This window comes from Pagrus major, chromosome 2 (assembly GCF_040436345.1).
Source record: "Pagrus major chromosome 2, Pma_NU_1.0".
NCBI classification, from domain to species: Eukaryota; Metazoa; Chordata; class Actinopteri; order Spariformes; family Sparidae; genus Pagrus; species Pagrus major.
The window spans coordinates 15,059,682-15,084,337 of NC_133216.1; the positions used below are offsets into that span (position 1 = coordinate 15,059,682).

The following is a 24,656-nucleotide window of genomic DNA, read 5'->3' on the forward strand; positions in this document are numbered from 1 at the left end:
TGTAGGTGTTGGGTGGCTGTTTGTGTGTGTGCGTGATGACCATCTGTCACCTAGTAACAGTTCGGGTGATCTCTGGATGATGTAAGATCTCCCCACAGGGATCATGAGACCTGATTATATACAAAGAAGGTTAAGAGTCCAGATGGGAAGACTTTAGCAACATCATCCTTCAATTCTGAGTGATGATCAGAAGGCAAATTATTGTGTTGCTTCAACTTCAGAGTGATAAATATTCAAATGTGGCTTAAGTACAGCTGTGATTTTCTGACTCCTTTGTATTTAGTGTAATATATGTGGGCTGATGAGTCTCAGCAGGTGTTGCAGTTTATTAATTGCTCCCTGTTTGATGTATAATAATGTAATTTAATACGTTTGGGGAGTGTAGTGAGGGAGCATAGGCTAAGCAACATACAGAGAACTTTGTTAGCGATGAGGTACGGCTGCAGGATTATGACAAAAATCATAATCAGTATTGAGGTTATGATTATTTAACATGATAACTAAGTAACTTTGGAAACATAATGCATTTTTTTAACTTTAAAAGTGCAATATGTAACTTTTTCAGCTTGCCCTCATCAGAAAAATGGCAATAGAGGTTGACTGTGAAAGCAGCTGATTATGACCCATATTGACATTTTGGTATATAGTCCTATATTCTTGCACTGTAGGTCTTGCATTGTGTACCTTTTTTAAAAAAAACAATTAAACTGAAAAAAGTCTAATAATTTCTTATAATATAATGTAATATATGATATGATAAATGTGAAGACTTATTTAATAAATTATGTCTATAATAATCGTATTATTTGCTCTATATAACGCGAGAAAGGATTACCGAAATGCTACTCCTCCGTCCTTTTTGGCCACTCCAAGCACCGGTACCATAACATCACGGGTAGACAAAGGTGGCAGAAGTCCACACGTTCTTTACCCAAGTAGAAGTATAGATTCAACTTCTTCACTTAAGTAAAATTAAGAAAGCACAAAGTATAAATAGCATCCCTACCGGCCATTTCTGTGCAAAGCTAACTGAGCATCACGTCATATTAATATAATTCAAGGACCATTGAACTTAAAGGTAGAATCAGTAGGATTTGTCCCAGCTGTTTGTAAACGCACCAGAAAAATAGTTAATTGACATGTCTCATTCCCAGGACGTCAAATACTGACATTTTGGGGTTGGTAAAGTGTCGTAAATAATAAATAATAGATAATCTTAATAACAACATTAATCAAAAACTAACATTAGATTTATCATCTAGCCCTACTATTGTGTCACTACCACATCTAAATCTATGAAATATGGCTGCATATATTTTGTCAGTGGTTTTACAAAGTCAAATCAGCCAGCAGCAACCATTTTGCACTATCCATTCTCCCTTTTTCTTCCACCATGTAAAGCAGGAAGCAGAGGATGCTGAACACACAGGTGAATGCAGCCCATATACTGCACGATGGAAAGTTTCTGTCATAGTAAGGCAAAACAATGGAAGCTCTGTGGCCGCAATCACATAATTGTTGCAATCAGGACTTGTGCCGTGAGTTAATTCTGGCCGTCACAATCTTCGCAGCGGTAGATAAAGTGATAAAAATTAAACTCTGGTGGCAGCAGCGTCGCTCTGCGAACGTGCACAGCCTTCTAGTCTCGGGCACCATCTGGAAAACACACCCAGCACATCTATTAGGCCCCCACTCTAGCTAAGGATGAGCGCTCTGCTGAAAATGGGTTAATAATGACAATTAAATTGGAGGTAATGTCAGCAGTTGATGTGTCGCTCACAAATCATAGTATTTTATGTGGATGGCTTTTCTCCGCCAGGGGAGTGGGACTGTGGTTTTGAATAAGTGTGAGTCACTGAGCCGATTTATTGGAAATCTTAAGAAATGTTGAATCATATTTGTTTTTTTATTAAGATATTCTCTGACTGCATGAACCAGAGGTCAGAGAGCAGATCATCTACTGTCAGGAAATAAAGAGGAGCGAGGTCTGTTCGAAACACTGTTCGGCTGTAATGTTGCTACAGTATGAGAACACCACTCCTTTTCTGCTTTATGGGCTCTTTTATTGAGGAAATCTATTATGCACAGTCTGATTTTATTTGTAAACAGAGAGAGGATGTGCTGGAAGCAATTTTCAGTTTACACTAATGCACCGAGACGTATATTAACACTGACAAATATTCGTTTTGTTTGAAAAGCGGGCATGGGTCTGAAAGTATTCCTCAAATGATTGCCAGCCCTCGGTATTGAAAGACGAAGGGCGCCCCCAGCTCTGAAATGAGACAAACACACACGCAGACACCGTTGCTGTCGAACCAATTACACTTGCATTTGGAATTGGAGGCTCATTCAGGTGGAAGATTAGCAGCTGGGTTTGAAGGCCCGCCGTCCAATCCCCCTCCTGCACGAAGAGAACAAAATGCCGTCATATTTAACCGCAAAAACAGCACGTGTTTGTGTGTAATAATACAAGCATCCCTCCTCTCCTGTTGAGTCTACTGGACTCATTGCGTACGCTCTATATCTGTCTGCGTTGCAGCTGTTTGTTTGTGCTGTTGCGTCGAGTTTGGCTGGGAGGGCAGGACAGCTGTATTGGATGTCTGAAAGTGTGTATACAGTTGTGCTGATACCGACAAGCCTTCTAGCAGGGGAGCAGGGATCAGATGTATGCTAATATCACCAGCAGACTGTCTGCTAGTCTGACAGGGGCTGGGCTGCGAGGTTAGGTACGAAGACAGAGCCGAGAGAGAGATGGAGCACAGCAGAGACATGCTAAGACGAAGGAATATAGGAACAGGAAATATAAGGAGAATTAGACAAGGGCCAGGGGGCAGTGAAAGAAATGAGGAGCGAGGCAGTTCATGTCTGGCAGAGGGAATTAAGTGGGAGGGAGAGTAGAGGCCCACAGATGAGCTTTTGTGCCAAAGGAAAACACAGGCTTGTCTGTCTTGCCGGCCGTGAATATAAAGCAACAGTTGCTGTTGTTGTTTATGTTGTGGAGCCTGTTGAACAGGGAATTTGTGGAGCAAATGTCTCCGTGTACCAGAGTGCATGTCAAAAGTGCAAAGCTTTCAGCGTTTGGGTCCCCAAATCCCAGGCAGTCACGCTGCATTTTGCAACTGCAACTAATGATTATTTTCATTACTGAGGGTTCTGTCTGTAATTATTTTTGTTCTTAATTGTTCAGTACATAGAATGTAAACAAAACAAACCAAATTAATTATCACCAGCACAAGATGACATCTTCAAATTGCTTGTTTTTTGTGACCAACAGTCCACAACCCAAAGATATTTTCAGTCCCCAATTATGTAAAATAGATGAAAGGAACGACTCACATTTGAGAAGCAGAAACATTCAGCACCGAACCGCTTAATTTTCTATCAACACAACAGTTAATTGATCAACATTTCCAATTCTTTCAGTTCCACTGAGAGATACATCATGATGACAGATGTAAAGCCAAGCTCAGACTACAGGAGTTTAAACTCCAACCAGTTTTGAAATCAGTTTGTGTCTTGACATAAGGAGATAAATAATGGCACATCTCACACTGCAGGATATTCTTAAGATTGCTGTGCCAGAGGGAGCAGTGCGCCACATGATCTCACGTGATCTCATGAGGAAGCAGATGTAAACAAAATGGAGATTATGTGATTGCCTGTTAAAGAAAATGACAGTTTGAGTTCACTAAAAACTCAAAAGTGTCGCTCTTGTGTAGATATCAAAGACGGTAGCAAAGTAACACAGCACATGAAGTAAGCACAGCAGAAACGTCAGACAGGTCGGACCAACATTTTTAACTATATATTTTTACTTGTTAGAGATATGGCTGAAAATAACTACCGAAATAAACAAGTGTGACTATTTCTCAAATCTCCACAATACAAATCAAATGCTAGTTTTTTACCTGGAAGTGATTGTTGCAGGCGCGATGTCATGGTGATTTGGTCTATACGTCTCTCTCATTGGTTATTGTGTTCCCACTTGGAAAGTATTGACTCCTAAATATTAAATGTATTTGAAATTATCGGGGCAGCTCTGACGAGCCAGTTAGTTCGGGAGGTTTAAGACTGGATCTGTAAACCCCTCACATTAGCAGATAATCTGGGCCGAACATCAGTATTCACCAAAGTCCCAGAGCAGATTTGTCCTCCGAATTTCTGGAAATCAAGGATAAATCAGCCCAAAACACCGGTAGTTTGATCCCTGCTTTAGTGAGCAAAATGCAGATCTTTGTATAATACATTTTAGTGACTAATATCTGAGATAACTTCACAGCAGATGTGTGTGAAGGTCAGAACTGCTGTTGCAGTTTGCTAAATTGTGTCTCTCACTTTTGCTTGCTTGCTGTCAGCTTGGAGAAAAAATAACCTTATCAGTGAAGAAGATACCACACTGTGAGTACTCGTGCATGTTCGTAAGCGCGGCGGATTTACTGTATGCGGTGGTAGTTCAAATTTATAGCTGTCATTGTCCATGTTTCCAGCACATTATATTTAGCTGTGCTATCTGCGAGGCCTTCTGGCGCAGTTGAAGAGGTTAAACCACAGTGACACACTCCTTCTCTGCCCTTCTCGCTCTCTCCTTCCACTCTCTAAATAGTCTGTCCACTCTTTCAAGATCCCGTCTTTATCTGACTTAAACCTTGCTCTTTCCTCTGTCTCCGCTCCTTGAACTGCTCAGTTGTAGTCTTGAATTTCAGATTAGGCTGTAAATATGGTCTCCTCTGCCCTCTTCCTTCTGTCTTACTCCATATATCCTGCATTCTCAGTTGTCGACTGATGTTTGCTTACAGTCTTTGTCTCTCTTATCCTTCTTTTCTTCTGCCCTTATCCTGCATCCTTCCTCCCTCTCGCTGTATGTCCACCTCTCTCCTCAGGGGGTCGATCAGTAACTGGGCCTCTGTCTCGGCAGTGCCAGGCGCAGGGAGGAAGTGGAAATGAACTTACAGCTTAGAGACGGGCTACATGGCAGTTTAGGTTACTAACGACTATAACACACAGATAACCTCCGACATAACAGACCAGTGTGGAATAAATATGAATTACTTCATGCACGTGTTTTTCTGGCGCTCTTGTCAATATGCAAATGTGAAGTGTGAGGGAGCAGCAGCAGGGGGATTTTGTTATCTGCGTCTGTGGTCTGTTTTTTTTTTTTTTATGTGGTTATATCACCGTGCCATCGGATCATGCTAATGCACAGGCGGCGCCAACTTGTGATCCCGCAAATGGGAAGATGCAAATAGCCGTAGCTAATCCAGAGTGTCCATAATCCCAGTCACAACTGACCAGCTCTCCTGGATGAGGACCTGGATATGTGATGGGCTGTTTGGGTGCTGGATTAATATATCCGTGTGTTTGTGTGCAGCAGCAGCAGCAGCAGATATGTATTTTGTTATAACATAGGTCGATTGATTCAGGCTGTGCTGAGCTGTTGTGGTAAGTGTTTTCTTCTTTTAGGAATAATTTATGACGGTTGGATTTGCTAGCGTGGTTGGGTTGTTGTGTTTTGCACTCATGGCCACATGTGAAATGCATTAGCAATGGTGCGATTGCTCGTGTTAAGTTTTCTTAAAATTTTCCTCACTCTTTCCGTCTTACTGTACTTCCTGTTTGGTGAGTGATAGATGGATGTGTCGCAATTGCGGGGAGAGACAAATGACTTCTGTTTGAGTGGATACACTGCACCACTGAGCACTTCCTCTAAAGTGTGTTAAATGTGGTGTGTGGAGGCAGATTATTATATATTTATATATATTCTTAGAGTAATTATTTAACACTCATGCCTGCACGCCAGTGATTATGTGCTATGTATTTGCATTATGTTGTTTTGGCCCTGTCTTCATCTGCATTCATATCATATTTATCACCCCCGCCCCCTTTATTCTGCAGATTCATCTGTGTGTTTATACCCTGGTGTAATGAGAGCACAGCCTGAGCAGGAAGTAGCATCAGTGTGAGGACTGCCCCCACCCGCCCACAGCCCCTGCCCACACCCCTAGTTTCTTACTAATGGACAACAAGTCTCCAGAGAGGGGAGGGGGGAGAATAAAGGGGGAGGTGAGGAGTGTGGGAGAGAGTGATGGAGACAGAGAAGAAAAAAAATCTTGACAGATGGAGATGGGAAATCTATATGATGAGGATAATGTTGTGGGTGAGAGCACAAGAGGAGAGAGAGAGAGAGAGAGAGAAATAATAAAAACGGAGTGGAGAGCGGAAGTACAACTGGTTGCAGACTTACATCATGCAGAAGGAGCGAAGAGGAGAGGGAAAACATATTTTGGACGGAAGCAGAGGGAGGGCGAGCCAGACTTGTATCTTGGAGAATAAGGGAGAGAAGGAGTTTTTCCCTGCTGCCTCTCTGTCATCATCATGACCAGCACCACCACCACTGCTTCATGACTATTTCATGACCTTTGTTTCTGTCAACTCCCAGCCTTCCTGAGTGTATAATACTGTACAACCACAGGGCATGCTGGGAAACCATGCAAGCTGGCCTCCTCGTTTATCCTCGTTTTCAATACTAAGTGTGTTCAGCAGTGTTTTCCTTTGGTTTGTGGAAGACTTAGTTGCACTTATTCGGCAGAGGGTTTAGGGGTCCTCCCACAAGAAAATTTAACATTTTTTAATAAAAAATGAATAAATAGACAAGTTCACATCATTTTAGATCAGTATTATATATGTGTACAGAAAGTTAGAAAACTAATGCAAAAAATTCCACTGGTGACTGACTAGAACCGTTACTAGGAGTAATTTCGTTAGTTTTGATTTTCTCCACGTTGATTTTACATTTATCTGGCTTAGGTGGTGCCCATAATGGCTCAGGGCAGGGAAAGCCCTGGGATTCAGTCAGAAGTATCAGAAAGTTTTGTCGTTGTGCGAGGGAATATCTTGAAGAAGAAGATTACTGAGAAATCTCTGAGTACCCCCACGTATATTAGAATTATATTAGCCCCTTATTTGTATTAAAGAGCAACCTGCAGGTTAAATTTTTAAAGACATAAGGGCAGAAATTTTGAGCTTAAAACGCCTTTTTCCCGCGTCACAAAAGGGAGTCGGTGTCTTTGATTCTGCTTTAGGCCTTTTTTCATTGGTTTTACATTAGATTTCACTATTTTACATTGTGGTGATTATTCACCTTGTGCAGATTGCACAAACTTGGCCTGTCAGACCTTCAAGCCCTCTTTTTCCTAAAAGAAAATTGGCTATAGCTAGTTTTGGTGGTTGGTGTGCAGCCTGGTCCTGTGGCACGTGAGGAGAGAGGAGGACATAGAGGGGGTGGACTATAATAAAAACCGCAATCAGGTTTGAAAAATAGAAAAATCTGTCCTTCCTGTTGTCAGCACACAATACTCTTAACATCCACTAAATACTTTAAATGTTCCACTTCCCCAGGACATTCTTCTCTCTCTATACTTAGATTTGCATCAGATGTGCACTCTCCATTTAAGCTAGCACGTCAAAGCGATGAGGATTTTTCTGTGTATCAAAACAAGCCTGACTGACAATCTCTTCATTCCCTGTCCCTGACTCTTCTTCCCTTTTGTAATGAAAGGAATGCAGCCGCCCTGTGAAGGCTACATAGTCTCTCCTCATGGGCAGTGAACACAGCCTGCCCTTTGTAGCACGTGTTATGATGAACTTCACGCCCTGCCGCCCTAGCATTAGCTTCAGGCTGCACTCCCAATACCCTACAGATGCATCCCATCTTCATTGGCTTCTCTTGTCCTTGAGACAGTCAGTGACCTAGAAAGGTGGTGGTTCAGTCAAGGCGAGATTGCTGTGTGTTTTGACTATATGATTAGATGGACTGTAAGAGAAAGGAAGGGGAAAAGGCAACAGGGGAAATTGAGATGTGGTATTTGGGTATGTCCTGCTTGTAATGCTGTTTGTGATTAGTCAGGGGGAGAGTGATGTGACGGGTCAGACCCTGACCCTTAACTCATCCAGGCCTCGCCACGCCCCGGCCCCTCTTCCCTGAGGGGATTCCAATGTGCGGCTCACATGACCCAGGCCACTGACCTCTCTCCCCTTCCCCTCATCCTCATTCTTCTTTATACCCCCATCCTCTCCATGTGCACAAACTTCTCACCCACTGTCTCCTCCCCCAAACTCCTTCCTGCATCCCCCCCTACTCTCTCCTCCCTCTCCTTTTCGGCTTACCCTCGTGTTTCAGGGTCAGAGGCAGATGCAATGCAGGCCCTAACCTATCTCTGCCTCAGCCCTAAACAGCCCTCAGCCTCGAGACAGTGGTATGTGGCTGGACATGCGCACCAGACACCAGGCCTCAGGGTGAACTGGGAGACTGGCTGCCTCACTGCTCGACTACTGGACTGCTGCACTAGTTGTGCTCAGGCAGTGGTGTCTTTATAGGTCTGCGGAAAGAGGAAATGTATTCCCTAAATGACTGGATCTATTGTGTATGAAATGCTGCACTGAGGCTGCCAGCAGAGAGGCTGAAGAAACTCAGAAACAAGCTGAATTGTGCAGTTGTAAAGTCATATATATTCTGTTTCTGTCAGTTCAGCTTGAGCTCGGCAGTCAGTCTCATGAGGCGTTTTATTTTCTTCCATTATGAGCTGCTGCTATCTTCTAAACTATTGCATCCACACATCACTTAAGACTGAATTCTTAGCCGTCTGTTTGCATCTCGCGCCGACATGTCGGTCTGACAGAACAGAAAAAAATGAAAGAAAACCTCGCATCAGGTCCCCTTTGTTTGCCATTCCTTTTGACGTCATTGCAAAAAGGCCACTGCTAATGCGCTCAAACTGCACCCTGCTGCAGTGAGTATGTTAGTTGACTGTCGCAAAAAATGTCCAGATTCACATAAGCTGTGCACGCACAGGAACGTTCTTAGAAAAAGATAGGTGGGGTCAGGGAAGCAGATGTTCGCGACTGCATCTGTGAGAGTGTTGAGCCTGGCTAGCCTCCAGCTCCATAGGGACTCTAGGAGCGCTTGACTTTATTTAATCCAGACACTCTCACAACCGGTCACAAACATGACCTATTTCACACATGACACGATGACCACCGGGATGTTACATAGGATAAAGTCTGTGTATGTGTGTGTATGTGTGTGCATTTTTATGTGTACGCTCGTATAGGTCATTTGTGCTAATGTGGGTCTATGCCAGGGCTTCCATACTTATCTGTATGTAACACTCTCTGTCAGCTCAGTCGCCTGCGACTTCAAGCATGTCACAACAGTTCAGTCTGTGTGCAGAGATGCAGCTCACAGCAACGTTTGCCACAGCAAAGCTCGGATAGCTACCTGAAATCCTCTGTGGTTTACTCCGAAAGGAAATGTAAATGGCGTCTGCCACACATGACTATAGAATTGAATTTAGCTAATAGCAATTAGCAAGGAATTCAAATTATTGAAGAGATTTGAAATTTTACCTTATGTTTTTAGTGTGTAGCACAGGAGGGGAAAATTTAGATACAGTATACAAAAGATGATGATTAGCAGCCTGGATGCATGTTCGGTTCAGCCAGTAGAACATATCCAGGGGCAGCAGGTCATGTTTTTTGGAGTGATTGCAGTTTAGGCTGTCTGCTCTGTAATGTGAACATGATCAGGTCAGGACACAGGTGCACTTTCAACCTGCTGATTCGAGCTCTATAGACACCACACCTGCAGTTCTTCTCATCGGGTCAAGGCTGCATGTACAGCACATTTCCCAACTGAATGTGTATATAGTGATCACGAAGTAGGTGTACACACAATAAAGATCTTATATAAACTGATGCAAGCACAGACATATGCAGTAAACACTTAGAAGAAGAGAGTTCTGGAAAGAGAAGACCATGAATTAACCACAATCCCCAGGTCATCCACCTATACGAGTGTATCGACCAGCAGGCCTGGTTGAGCACAACACACACCACACCTCATTATTACATGGACTGAGTCTGTCTCTGGGTGCCTTGATACATTTTTCATGCATGTTTCCTCTATAAATATCAAAACACAAGACATTCTTTTTGATATTGATTCCCTTTTCTTCTGGCACTCACTGAAGCACCTGGTGAAGCACTTGGGAGATCTTGCCTCTGTAATGTTAATTCACTGCTGATTGGAATTTGCTCTCGTGAAACTCGGGGTTTCACGGCTTTGCCATAACTGTCAGCTTTGAACTTTGATTAGTGGCACTCAGCTTTTTCAATAAAACTCAGAAATATACAGTATATGCTGTAGTCGATGGTGGCAGGTGTGAGGCTGCTTTTTATCTACAGTGTGTTCAAATGTATTGAGTTTCTTACTCCTCCTACTGCTTCCTTTTCATTGTTGGCGGGTTGGACTTTGAAGTTCATCTTTGCGCTTCCCCAGTTCTCTGTTGTCTGACAAACTCAATTCAGCAGCAATGAAGGCTTTGTCTGCTTTTGTGCACTCCGTCAAAAGAGCTATTCATGATTAATAGTGGTTTTAATGTCTGTTTTACTACATTAACTCCTCAGTTATGACATAGAGGGGGTGGTCTTACACTGCGAGTCTGTGTGCTGGCTGTCTTGGAAGATTTTTGTTCCTTACAAATTGTGCTGTCAAACAGGGCTATTCCATAAAGAGCATCCCCGACCCTCTGTCCTCCCTCTCATTATTTTTATGTCTGATCTACTGATGGAATAAATTATACTGAGATTGGCCAGTCAAATAAGCCTCTATGTATCGTAGGTGTATGTGCTGTTTCTAGACAGCGCTACACAAATTTGTTGCATCCACTGTAGGTAAATATGTCGAGACATTAGTGACGGTACATCAGCCAACTCTTATCCGTTTGCAGAGTGCTGTTCGGTGAGAAACATAGAAAAACATGTTTTTGATGGAGACGAGTCAGCCAACAGGCAGTGCAGCCTTTTAAAATGCAGATGGCTTTCCCTAGTTGGCCAATTAGTAACTTTAGCTCTGGAACACTTATCTGCTTTCATCTTCGTGTGTGTGTCTTTCGTTCGGGGTGCAGGGAGCTTAGTGAGCCTGTTTTTGCAAGTATGTGGTAGTGCATGTGTTTGTGTGCACGGTTCGCGATTGTAAACCCCACATAACTTTATTCTACTGCTGTCGGCAGTTAGACGACCAGCCATACTGTTAGATGTCAGATAATAAGCCAAAACACATACAGAGTCTCGGCAAACAGGAGTGAAATGTTGAAGGCACCCCTGTTAGCAGTGTGGTCCGGGCAGTATCCAAATTAAATGTGTTAAATCAGAAAAATTGCCTTTTACTGAGCTACAGCTGGGTTAAGTAATGTGCAGCATTCCAGCAGCTTTGCCACTGACCTCAATCTTTTCAGGAAACATTCAGTGGAGAAATAGGATCACAGATTAAACATTATTAACACCACATAGGCACACAGTAGGAATTTAGATGAGAGACACAATAGCTCTCTAATAATAAATCCTGCCATTGGAATGCTATTTTTTTTTTGTATTTTTTTCCTCTAGATTAATTGTATCCCCCCATTTTTTTCTCTCTGTCTATCATGCAGGACCAGACCCCAGCCCAGTGAGCTCCTCTTGCATGGAAACCCTCCTTCCTTGGCAGCCTTCTCCTCTCCCTAGAGCTAGCGGCCAGCATGGCAGGATGAGCCTCTGCCAGCGATGATGATGGCCAAAAAGCAAGATGTCCGGGCACCCACCTACAACCTGGTCGTGGTTGGGCTGTCCGGCACGGAGAAGGAGAAAGGCCAATGTGGTGTGGGCAAGTCCTGCTTGTGTAACCGCTTTGTCCGGCCAAGTGCAGATGACTTCTACCTGGACCACACCTCTGTTCTCAGTACCAGTGACTTCGGAGGCCGTGTGGTGAACAATGACCACTTCCTGTTCTGGGGAGAGGCCGGGCGGATGGTGGAGGAGGGGCCAGAATGCCGTATGAATGTGGTGGAGCAGACAGAGTTCATCGATGATCAGACGTTCCAGCCACACCGAAGCACGGCACTCCAGCCTTACATCAAGAGGGCAGCTTCCACCAAGCTGGCTTCGGCTGAGAAGCTAATGTATTTTTGCACAGATCAGCTGGGGCTGGAGCAGGACTTTGAGCAGAAACAGATGCCCGAAGGCAAGCTTATGGTGGATGGCTTCTTACTCTGTGTGGATGTTAGCAGGGGTATGAACCGTAGCTTTGAGGACCAGATGAAGTTTGTGACTAACCTGTACAACCAGCTAGCCAAAACGAAGAAACCTGTGGTACTGGTTCTCACCAAATGTGATGAAGGAGTTGAGCGCTACATTAAAGACTCACACACCTTTGCCCTAGCCAAGAAGAACCTACAGGTGGTAGAAACATCAGCACGCTCTAATGTCAATGTTGATCTAGCCTTTCTTACACTGGTTCAGCTAATAGACAAGAGTAGGGGAAAGCCCAAAATTATCCCTTACTTTGAGGCACTGAAACAGCAGAGTCAACAGATTGCCTCAGCCAAAGACCGCTATGAGTGGCTGGTCAACCGAATCGTGAAGAACCACAATGAGACCTGGCCTGTTGTCAGTCGCCGTATGCAGACTGCTCCTGAGTACAAGGACTATGTTTTCCTTGAGGGAACAGCTAAAGCCAAGAAGCTCTTCCAGCAGCATGTGCATAGACTTAAACAAGAGCATATAGAAAAACGTAGAAAGGCCTATCTAAGTACACTACCACAGGCCCTGTCTGTACTGTTGCCAGAGTTGGACGAGATAGACCACTTGAGCTGGTCTGGAGTTCAGAAGGTCCTGGAGACAAAGCGAGATTTCTCCCAATGGTTCGTAGTGCTGGATGACACCCCTTGGGAGACAACACCACACATTGACAACATGGAGGATGATCGGATCCCCCAGGACCTCCTGGAGACCCCTGCAGCTGAAACTATCTATGAGACCCACCTGGAGCAGCTAAGGAATGAGCGCAAACGGGCTGAGATGAGATGGGAGTTCAAGGAGAAGCTAAGTGTCTCACCTTTCATCACACCAGGGAAACCCTGGGAGGAGGCCCGAAGCTTCATCATGAATGAAGACTTCTACCAGTGGCTGGATGAGGCTGAATATCTGGATATCTACAACAAACACCAGAAGGAAATCATTGACCGAGCCAAAGAGGACTTTCAGGAACTGCTTCTTGAATACTCTGAGCTCTTCTATGAGCTGGAAGTGGATGCAAAGCCAAGTAAAGAGAAAATGGGAGCCATTCAGGAGGTGTTGGGTGAGGAGCAAAGGTTTAAAGCCCTGCAGAAGCTGCAGGCAGAAAGGGATGCTCTGGTATTGAAACATATCCACTTCGTCTACCATCCAACAAAGGACACCTGTCCCAACAGCCCCCACTGTGTGGACAGTAAGTTAGAGCAAATACTGGCCTCCAGATTCCCTACCCGCTACCCATCATCAGACAGTTCAAGACCGGATGGGGGGAGGGCTGAACGGATAAATCTTGTCATCTTAGGGAAAGATGGACTAGCCAGAGAGATGGCTAATGAGATAAGGGCCTTGTGCACCAGTGATGACCGGTACGTGTTAGATGGCAGGATGTATGAGTTAGCCCTTCGTCCCATAGAGGGCAACGTACGTCTGCCAGTTAATTCATTCCACACACCAACCTTCACACCCCATGGTTGTCTGTGTTTGTACAACTCAAAGGAATCCCTCTCCTATGTTGTAGAAAGTATAGAGAAGCTTAGAGAGTCAACTATAAGCAGAAGGGAAAGGGAAAACAGCTTATCCCAAATCCCGCTGTCCCTCCTTCTGGTCACCAAGCGTGGGGTGGGGTCCATAGGGGATATTGGGGGGGAGACAGCTCAGACTCTTATCCAACAAGGGCAGCAGGTGGCTGGAAAGCTGCAGTGTGCTTACCTAGACCCTGCATCTCCAGGCATGGGCTATGGGCGCAATGTCAATGAGAAGCAGATCAACCAGATGCTGAAGGGCCTCTTAGAATCACGGAGAAGCATAGGGAGCAGTTCCCCTCCCTTACCCCCTCCATCTTCTGCCTTCAGAGACTCTCAGTCCCAGCCAATGCTAGAGGCTGACCTGAGGATAGTCATGTGCCTCATGTGTGGAGACACGTATGACCTAGACCAGCTCCTCGCTCCCTTCCTGTTGCCCCAGCATTGTCGTCCTGCCTCCAGTCTCAGTAGTGGCACCTCCGTTTTGTTGGATATGAGTATAGGAGGTCAGAGGCAGAACATTGAGCTATCCCTGCTCTCCTTCCATTCCACATTCTCCCTCCGCAAGACCAGGCTGGTCCATGGCTACATTGCAGTTTACTCTGCTCGCCGCAAGGCCTCTATGGAGACATTATGTGCTTTCCTGTGTGAGGTCCAAGACATCATCCCAGTCCAGTTGCTAGCAGTAGGGGAGAGTCAGATGGAGCTGTCAGACTCAGAGTCAGCCAAGGAGCAGGTCAGTCAGGGAGAGGAACTGGCCCATGAAATAGAGGCCAGGTTTAACACAGTAATATGTGGACATGGTGGGGTGGTAGGGGGGCTTCACAAGATAGACCTTTTCCAATCTTTCCTCAAAGAGGTGGTAGAAAAGCGCACTATTGTTGAGGCCACACACATGTATGATAATGTGGCTGAGGCCTGTACCAATGAGAGCATCAGCCCTCGCTGTGGCTCTCCCAGTCCAGTTAACATTCTTATGGATTCAGAGGATGATATCGACCCATCATCGCCTTACCCTACCCTGAGGGAGGATGGCAGTCTTGGTTCTCACCTAGGAACCTTTAAGCTGCCAGATCTGGATTCAAGTGACACTTTCTCTGTCATTTCTGAGCTGAGCACCTTTGAGAGCAAGCTGAACAACAAGGTTCCTCCACAAGTGAAGCCCAAGCCTGTCCGTAAGGTTAACCTTGGCCCCTACATGGATCAGCAGGGTGGCACCAACCGCCGTTCCCTGCCCCAAGCTGTCACCTGGGCGCCAGGTAGTGATGGTGGCTATGACCCCTCAGACTACGCGGAGCCCATGGATGCTGTGAGCAAACCTCGACCCACAGAAGAGGAGAATATTTACTCTGTCCCTCATGACAGCACACAGGGCAAGATTATCACCATCCGCAATGCCAACAAGGGTCACTCCAACGGGAGTGCTGGGGGGAATGGGTCAGATAGTGAGGCTGATAGCAGTTCACTGGAGCGCAGGAGAAAGTTGTCTGCCATCGGGGTAAAGCCTAAGCTTTACAGAGACAGATCCAAACGGCTTGGCAAGTTCAGCAGTTTTAGGACGAGCTTCTCTATAGGCAGTGATGATGAGATGGGGGGTCCACCCAAGGCCGGCCAGGACGAGGTTGGAGCCCAAAAAGACAACTCCATCGAGGAGAGCGAGGACCCCAAAAGGAGAAATATTCTCAAGAGCCTGCGCAGAAATACAAAGGTTAGTGTTTATGCAACCGTCTGTTTTAGTTAAATATTCGTGACATATGGGTTGAATATGCAAATGTATCTATATTGGTGCCATAAAATAGTGTTACTGAGCACATTTGAATTAATTAGTTGATTTAACTACTCCCAAACACAGCAGATATTATTCCAAAAATTTGCATATTTACTTTTGGAGCACATCCATTGCCAAAGTACATCACTTAATGACTTACTGAGTTTTCTCAACCAAAGCTGAAAATACAGTAACCTGTATTAACTAACTGTAAAGCACCATTTCTCCTAAGTATTTTGCCAGGGAAAGTGTCACTTGTTTAAATAGTGGAGATCAGATTTTTGAGCAAAACACTTACTTTAAATTGTATCTAATGACTAACTCAGCAATACAGGATGTTGTGCACGTATATTACTTTGTCTGCAGTACAGATGCACATGTATTTGCTTATGCACAGATTGGATGAAATGTCCAGTATAATAAGTTATCGTTTGCTTAATAACTGTTTATCACTAATGTCGAAGAATGACGAATGATTTAAGTATAATCTCGCTACATTCTGCCGCTTAGCTCAGTAAAAGCATCGAATACTATAGAAGGTCCTCTGAAAGGCATGTCTGCAGACTTTTCCCCTGACCACTCTGTGAGAGCTCACTAAACTAGCCAGATCATCAGAGGAAAAAGAGTCAAACTCCAGTCACTGAACTTCTGTACCAGCAGGCAGAAACTCTTAATGAATAGGGACAGAGCCACAGTATATACTGTGCTATTTTATCTGTTTGTGCACATGTGTATGTCTGCTTAGTTGCATCAGGTTTCCAATTATATTAGAGCTGGCATAATAATGTTTGCAATTTATTTTAGCAAGATTTTGAAGGAAAAACATCCAGCTTACAATTCTCGCTATAGTAGTGTCTGAAGAAGAATTAAAACAAATGTTACATCTCAGAAAATTAGCTGTAAACAACCCTGCTATTCAGGAAACAATAGTACTAACAAGCAACACAAAACTGTGAGAATCTAAGCACTGGAGTCTTTTGTCCAAACATAAAACCTACACTTTAATTACTATTTACAGAAGCGGATTGTGCAGTCAACTTGCTGTCAGCGTCATATGTAATATGGCCACACGTTGTTTACAGCTTAACTGCCAAAGGGTGCACTGCATGTGCCATTACTGACCTAATGATTGACATCAGCGACATCTAGTTAAGGCAGTGATGTTTACTGTTGTGCTGCTGCAGTAAAGTACAGAATGTGCCTAGGCTGGTCAAGTTGTTCCCTAGGACTCTGAATTCTTCGCTGTCGGCTTAGCTTTCTTTGCTTCCTTCCTTTCATTCTCTCTTATTCACATTATTTGTCTGCTCTTCTTGCTGATTCATGCTTTCTACTTCTTACATTTCTGCCACACTTTTTCTCTCTCACTCCCCATAATGTTCTCCTCATATCTCTCTTTGTATTTTTTTGCTAGAGTTTTTTCATCCACGCAGGAACCTCTTCTCTCATTTCTCACATCTCTATAGAGCTGCAGCGATTAGTGGATTAAACGATTAGTCAATCTAAAGAAAAATAATGGCTTTAGTATTTTGAAAATCGATTCATCATTTAATTTTTCAAGCAAGAATGTCAAACATTTGATGGTTCCAGCTTCTTAAATGTTAGAATTTGCTGGGTTTTTTTTGTCAGGTATGATAGTAATTGAAGAGTTTGGGTTTTGTACTGTTGTTTGGACTAAAGAAGCAATTTAAAGACATCATTTTAGGCTCTGGGAAGTTCTAATGAGCAGATTAATTGATAATAAAAATAATTGTTAGCAACATCCCTAAACCTCTGTCTCCCCCCTCCTGTTCTTTCCGTGCTTGTCTCTCACACGTGTTGTGACGACACTTTTGACCTGACACCGTCAGGCTTATCTGCCTGGTATGCTGTTCATTCACACACACACAGTGTGGTACAGAAGTGCCAGCTGAATAGGAGTTACAGCTGCTTATGTTGTGCTTGTGCGTCTGTGATAATTACCATGGCTGTCAGTAAGGTGGAACAGGAGGGGGATGATTAATGTTTTCACACACTCAGCTGTGATGTCCAAGTACCTATGTGAAGCCTGTCTTCTTGCATAGTTTCTAACTGCCAGAACTAGTACGTTCTTTCCTTTTGTGCACCAACTGACTCCATAAGCTCATCATGAACTCAATGCCTTTTGTCCGTCTGAAAAAGTGTGTACGGTCAGCCAAGTTCATGCCCCATGTTATTAAAGGTTAATCCCACCAATTTAACACATCAAATTGTGTTTTGAGGTCTTGGGGAGTACTTCTACATACAGTATATGAAAACAGGAGTATAAAGCATTTTGTGGCTCCAGAGGAAGCTGCGTGAAATTTGATGAATTGCCTCCAGTGATGTCACTCAGTGGCTAAGTTGCAATGTGGGTATGTAGGCTCCAGATGCAGTATCACTCTCAACACTCTTTAATGTGTAAAAATGGTGGAGTTACCCTTTGAGTATACAAGCTCCAGTAACTCTGACTTTAACCCGCCCCTATGCTCTGATCCTGCCATCAGAGGGAGGCAAGCTGGATCAATAAGGTATCAAATAGCACATTATAAACCTACATGTTTCAAAACATATCCCCAAGCCAGCAGAATTGAGATCAGTGTCGTCATCATTACTCTAATTAGTGCCTCTGGTTTGCGCCCTCCAGCAGTCTGGGGTCTGGATGTCTACATTAAAGGCCGTTATGGCTTAATTGTGGTTGTAACAAAGTGATCAAATTCCATCAGCTGTTTTCTAAGCAGCTGTCTCAGAGATAAGAGTCCATTTTCAATCTGCTGCAGCCTGAAAGTCACCTCCGGATAACTGACGTATTATGGAGTTATTTGGTCATTTCGGGGAGATGTATTGTAAAGCAGTGACTTGGAGTTGATACAGAAGCAGCCGTTCCTGTTAGTAGCTTGTCAGGGTTAACACAAAGTCCAATTTTGGGTTTATGCAGTGTAAACACTTTCCTGGTCAAAGCCTTAGGGTATTGTCTACCACTCTGAGTCATGACGGGTAGGAACAAATAATTGAAAGTACACTCTTAGCCCATTTTAAAAACCCCTTTACCTCAGGCAATGACCAACTGTGTCTCTGTCCTGCCCGCCCTCCCTCAGCAAGTGGCCGGAAACGTTTCCTCTCTCTCTCCCTCTCCTGCAGCTTTTTTTTTTTTTTTTTCAAACCTCCTCAGCCAGCAAGAGGAATGCTTCAGATTCCTCAGTCACCTAGTTCCAGTCTAGTGTCCTCTCACAAGAAACAAGAGGGAGGGAGACAATCAAAGAACAGTAGAAAACACAACCTCAGAAAGAAAATGAAACCACGTCAGAGAGAAAAAGGATTTATGATTGCACTTTTTTTGTATTGCGGCTTTGTGTGTGTCAGCCTGCTGTGTATGTAAACGCTCGCCATGATGTCTGTATGTTATTATTAAGGATGTGTTTTGTTTGTCTTTTGTGGTAGAGGTCTGTTTTGTCTTCTCAGCGCTGGCAAAATATCCTGTCTCAGTCAGCAACTAAAAGGAGTGGCCAGAAGGCAAAACTGCAGGGGGAGAAGACAGTGAGAGAGAAAAAGTGGGTGGAAGAGAGGAGGGGGAGAGCATGGAGACAGTCTGCTAAACTGAGATAGGGCACAGATATACAACACAGTCAGTGTGATAGGACACAAATAAATTATGAGCTGCAAAACTCAAGCTGGCAGTTATGACAGCGGAGCTCTCCGCTACCACCTAGGCTGTTGTCCTGTAGCGTCATGTCTATTATTACTTAACCTTTGAATTCAATTAAAGCCTCGTGGGTGTTTTGTGCAGATGCAAAGGCACGAAAACATACTTCACATTCATATGCGACATAGCCACAAGTATAAGGATGACTCTATGTTGAGTGTCACAGAGGGATCGGGATCGGGCAGGGCAGCGTGGGAGGTAGCTGGAGTGATAAGTGAAGGAATTCCAGTAAGGATTGAAAGATAACTGGGCAGAAGTTACTGTCTCGCTGGGAAAAGTCTGCAGTTGTGTGTCAGCGCAGAGCTTTCATCAGCATCTCGTGGGGGGGGGGCTGAACTGAATAAAGTGCAGACTCTTCCAATAAGGCAGTCAGTGCCGCCGAGTTATCTGTGACATTTTGTTTTCTTGACACTTGAGCACCCAGTTGACAGATGACGTAGCGACAGTGCCCTTTTTCTACAATTTATGATATAAAAATACCCGAGGTAGAGGAGCCTGAATGGTGCTGGAGCTTTGAAGCCAATACTGATCAGTATAACAATATATTCATTTCTTTTTTAAACATTTTCAGAGAAAAGACATGAGTGAAAATATATTGGAGTTGAAGAATAAGATCTTTCATGAAGCTGACCGCAACCGTTATTATTTTGAATTTTAACTATAAGGAAAAACACATTACAACTGCTACAAGGAACTTTCATTTTGTGTTGATTCTGGCGGCCCCTGTGGACAAAAGTCGTATGAGCACTCCCACTTCCTGTCGTAAAGATCTTGATCTGGCTAGTGCATGTTTGTTATGGAACAGAGTGAAAGAAAGAACCAATTTTTTTTTATTACAATTTTTCTTTTTTTAAACACAGCTGTTTGCAGGATGCACGGCAATGAGGTGATGCATCTATTTGTGGCTAAGGTCAATGACTGTAATATGACCACGGTGAAACGAAGCAAACTTTGTTTTAGTGCTGTACCAGACTACAGAGCCACTTCTTTCCTGAGGCTGTGAGACCCCTCAGTTCATCCTCGGCACTGCCAAGGAAATTATATTTTCACCTGTGTCTGTTTCTAGGTTGGTTGTTGGTTGAGTCAGAGTAAACTCCATTAACTTTTGGTGCGCATTCGAATGAAAGATTCAGGAATTTTTCTCACTTCCTTTAACATTTTCAGAATTATTCAACATTTCCGTTAATTTCTCAGGGAGTAATGCATCGATCTTGATGAAAAAAAAATAGGCATATTTAGGTGGCTGGTATCTATGAGTGAGAATAATTGTATGCAGTTAAAGGGGACTGTTTGGCCTTGGCTGAGGTATGTGCTCTTCTGAGAGCCATTCTAGTTTTATGATTCATCCAACCTGAATAAATTATCAAGAATAACTATAATAACTATGTAGAAATAGCCATCTTCTTGCTGATTGTCTTGTTTGTGTAGGTTTATTTATAGGTGATATACAGGCTTCAGTATTAGATTGAGACTGTTTCATAACCATTTAAATGTTCCTTGTAGTATATTTAAGACACTATTTAATATAGGAATGCTGCAAATAAAACATGTATTGCTGCAGTATACTTTTCCATCTCTTTTGGGTATCTCCCCACATGCAGGGCTGATAATGATTAAACTATAATAACCACATATCAGCCAACAATATTGGCCTGCAGATGTACTGGTCAGGCTCTTTTAGGTGGAAGCCTAATGAAAGAAGATAACTTTGCAGCACTATTGAGCCAAAAACTACAGCCTAACAACTGAATAAATTCACTAAATGTTCAAACAAGAGGCAGTGCAGACGAAGTCCAGGTGACCCTTTGTTGATCTACTCAGTCTTAATTAGTGTTTCGGCTTACCGCTGTGAGCGAGCATGTATATACATGGTATCGAAAATGTTTGGTGGAGTGCAGCGAGGCCGGTATCTGGAGCAGAGGGCACGCCGGGCTCCTTCTCTCTAATGAGCACTCCCCTGCTCCTTCCCTGTGTCTATCTGTCAGGCCTGCACTGCTCCCACAGTCTGTATGTGCCCAGCCAACCATGCATCCCTGCCTCACCACCCTGCCTGCCAGGGCAGAGCCTCGGGGGGCTGACAGACTTACTAGAGATCCAGGCCTCAGGGGCCTTCAAAACATTCCCACTGAACACCATTAAAGCGCAGTACAATTACTGCTGATGCCTCGGCCATACGGAGGCAGGCGTAGGATGTTGCAGGAGTGTATTAGAGGTCTCTTAACAGGAGAATAACGGGAGTTAGAAAGTAATTAAACAATGAATAAGTGAGTTTGATTATCTGAGAGCTGCAGTGCAGTAGAGAGAGAGAGAGAAACACTGAATGCAAAAAGGAAAGGAGGGCGAGGATGACGAGACCAGAGCGATGAAGGAGCTGATGTATATCTGACTTTGCACAGAACAGGGTTCAAGACAGGAATGTCTGATTACTTATCAGTTTAAGGTTTGAAGGAATGTGCGGGATGGGTGTGTTCACCTTTTTGCTCCAGTAGACACAAACATAAAACACTTTGAAACAGGTCATCTTCTTTCCCGTTGAAATCAAGTCATCTCAGGAACAATGCCACTAGGCTCGGTGTCGTTTTTGAAATGTTGTCCTATGTCAAATAATCTCTCTCACCAATCTCCTCTTTCTTCTCAATTTTTTCCCCCTAGAAACCGCGACCCAAACCCAGGCATTCCATCTCCAAACCCATCGAAAGCAACTACTTCGGTATGCCATTGCCCACAGTGGTCACTCCTGAGAGGCCGATCCCAGTCTTCATTGAGAAGTGCATCCGTTTTATTGAAACAACAGGTACGACTCTGCTTTAATTTACATAATAATGAGTACAGATGCTTAATAGGAGAAGCACGGGCTGTTGTTTCCAGTCATTTAAGTATTAACTCTTTTTAAAATGATTTCAAAGGCTCCATTCTGCCTCTGCGTATGCTATACCTGCCTCCTTTGATCTCTCCCTTTTCCCTGCATTTCTTCCCTTATCTTAATCCTCCTCCCCGCTGGGATTGTTATGTACTGTGGTCTTCGCCTCTCAGACTGTGATTCTGTCGTCCTCCTTAAATCACACGCAGCCTTTGTGTCTGTGTGCGCGTGCAACGGTGCTTTCTTTTGTGTCTCCCTTATTCTTTGTTTGATAAATGGTGGTGTTTGGCTGAGCTGTAGGCTTTATACGCGGGCACCTCCAGGGATGTGAACCATGGGGGGATATAAACGTACTTTTTTGATAACCTAGATAGCTGTCTCATAAAATTAAAGATGAATGAAGTGTGATAACATCCATGGGGGAAGCAGGTTACTTATTTTATATACAGCAACTTTAAAATGAGTCATCAGAGCCTCAGAAAAGCCAAGGTTCTCCTCTCTTCTCCTCTCTGGGAGTACTGGGAGCACAGATGTGGTTGGATAGCCTCCTCTAACCTTGCTACCCTGTTGCCCAGATGTCAGGCCCCCTGCCAGGCTGTTCTGGTGCCCCACTGGCCTGTAGGACTGCCAGCCTGCCTTTCAGTCTGACACCAGCTGTTACAGTAAACCGGAGGCGACTTAGCGCAGGGTCGATGTATAGATACTGGCACATGTCTCTATTCTTGGCTGGGCAGTAACCAGGATTTTAGATACTGAAGTCATCAGTCTGCTGCCAATCCTCCACCACCAAACGTCTAAACATTTTATATTATTTGGATTTTTTGCGTATTATTATTTAGTTAACTCAACTCGACTAACTTATATGTAGCTAAAAGAACTGCCAAAGACACTTTTTCTATTTAACAAGGAAATTTCCCTCAGAATTATTAGGAAATTGGGTTCATAAAATAAGGAGTGATTATTTTTCAGTATGACGCTCTAAATGCTGTTCCAAAGCTCTCTCCATGCTGCCAGGAATACAATATTGAAGTGGTGGAGTAGTAGAATTTTTTTTTTTCTTCAATAATGTTTTTATTTCGACTCTATTAATAATAATGAATAAAATTTACAAGTTCATAATTTCAAATTGTAACCTCCCCCCAAATGTTCCAGAAAAGTAAAAGGGATATGACCTAGGGTTGTCAAGTCAATATTACTGTTTAAAGCACAAAAACAACTATTAAATTAATTTAGTATCTCCGTTTTATGGCTGGCGGCAAACAGCATTAAAGGATTAGTTCAACCAAAAATGAAAATTTTGACATTATCTACTTCGGGTGAAGTTTCGTAGTCCACAAAACATTTCTGGAGCTTCACAGCAAAACAGCGTTGCAGCATTCTCCTAAACAACTGAAGTAGATTGGGACGTGTTTTAAAATGTAAAAAACAAGTAACAAAAGATAAAAAGGGCTCCATCCAAGTCTCTGGAAGCCAAGAGATGAAAAATTGACATGAAAAAAACGTTATTTACACCCTCGATGCGCAGTTGAGCTTGTGGACCCACTTCAGATGGCGTGCATGCTAACACTTTTAGCTCAGTGAGATTTCAGCATTAAATAAGGTGTAAATAACGTCACTTCAAAACAATTTGGGATCTCGTCGTTTCGAGAGACTTTGATTACACTGGATGAGCTATATGGAGCCATTTTTTAATATTTTAGAACAAGTCCCCATCCACTTCAGTTGATTAGGAGGATGCTGCAACACTGTCTTGCTGTGAAGCTTCCCCTGACTTTCCATCTGCTTATCATCTAAGGTGCGTTATCGCCACCTACTTTGACAAACCTGGAATGCAAAGAAATGAATGTGATTTAAGAGGTGTGTATTATTAAGATGATATCAAAGATGATATATTTTTTAAACATCACGTTATCATCAATACAGATACATTGCTTCACCCCTTTATATGACGTCAAACGTAGTTCCTGTGCAGATACTTTGGCTTGAATGTTAGTCTTAAAGCAAATTAAAGGTGGTATAGGGAACTTTTTTACACTTGTTAGTTAAATGAAAGTTAATGTTGCATAAAAATGTACACACTCATTTATGTTATTGTCACCTTGCATAGGTTAAGTTGCATTTGTCCAAGTGAGTTTGTCTGCTGCTTACTAACATGCCAAATCATTCCAGTGTAATCTTCGTCCTGATTAAAGACTCTGTGTTTGTGGATTACTGCGGCCTCACAAAACATCCACAGCCCTCCTCTGTGCAGGAGTACAGGGCCAAAGCTCTAGATAACAAGGCATCACGTTAGATTTCACCTCTCCCTGTTCACGTGTTAACTGGAGCAGTCACAGCACTTACTTCTGGATGAAGGAGAGAAACTGGTTGAATATACATGCAGACTGGTGTGTGCATGCAGCGCTGCTCCGGAGGTGTTTTCCACCTCTCACCCTCACTCACTCCTTTAGTATTTCGCCTAATCCTCTGTTTCCTCCTCTCCTCCTGTGCCCTTGTTCCTCGACTTCTTTATTCTGATCCAGTCATCTTCCTCCCGCTGTACCTTCACTTGTCACATTTGATTTCTTTCATCTTCCTGCTAACCCATATTTCTATTTCTCCCCCTGTCGTACCGTCACCTCTCTCAATTCACTGCATTTTTACCTCCATCTCCTTTTTCCCTCCTTCATTGCTTTCTCTCCTTCCTCTTGTCAGTATGCTTTG

At 43.5% G+C, this 24,656-nt stretch overlaps 1 protein-coding gene across 1 annotated transcript in view; it reads left to right on the top strand.

Annotated features, from left to right (window-relative positions):
• arhgap35a (Rho GTPase activating protein 35a) overlaps positions 1 to 24,656 on the top strand; it is a 69,326-nt gene that overhangs the window by 30,543 nt on the left and 14,127 nt on the right. The window contains exons 2-3 of the mRNA XM_073483065.1: positions 11,487 to 15,336; positions 21,746 to 21,887. Coding sequence (XP_073339166.1) covers positions 11,599 to 15,336; positions 21,746 to 21,887 — 3,880 coding nt within the window. The 5' untranslated portion in view covers positions 11,487 to 11,598. The remainder of the gene's footprint in view (positions 1 to 11,486; positions 15,337 to 21,745; positions 21,888 to 24,656) is intronic.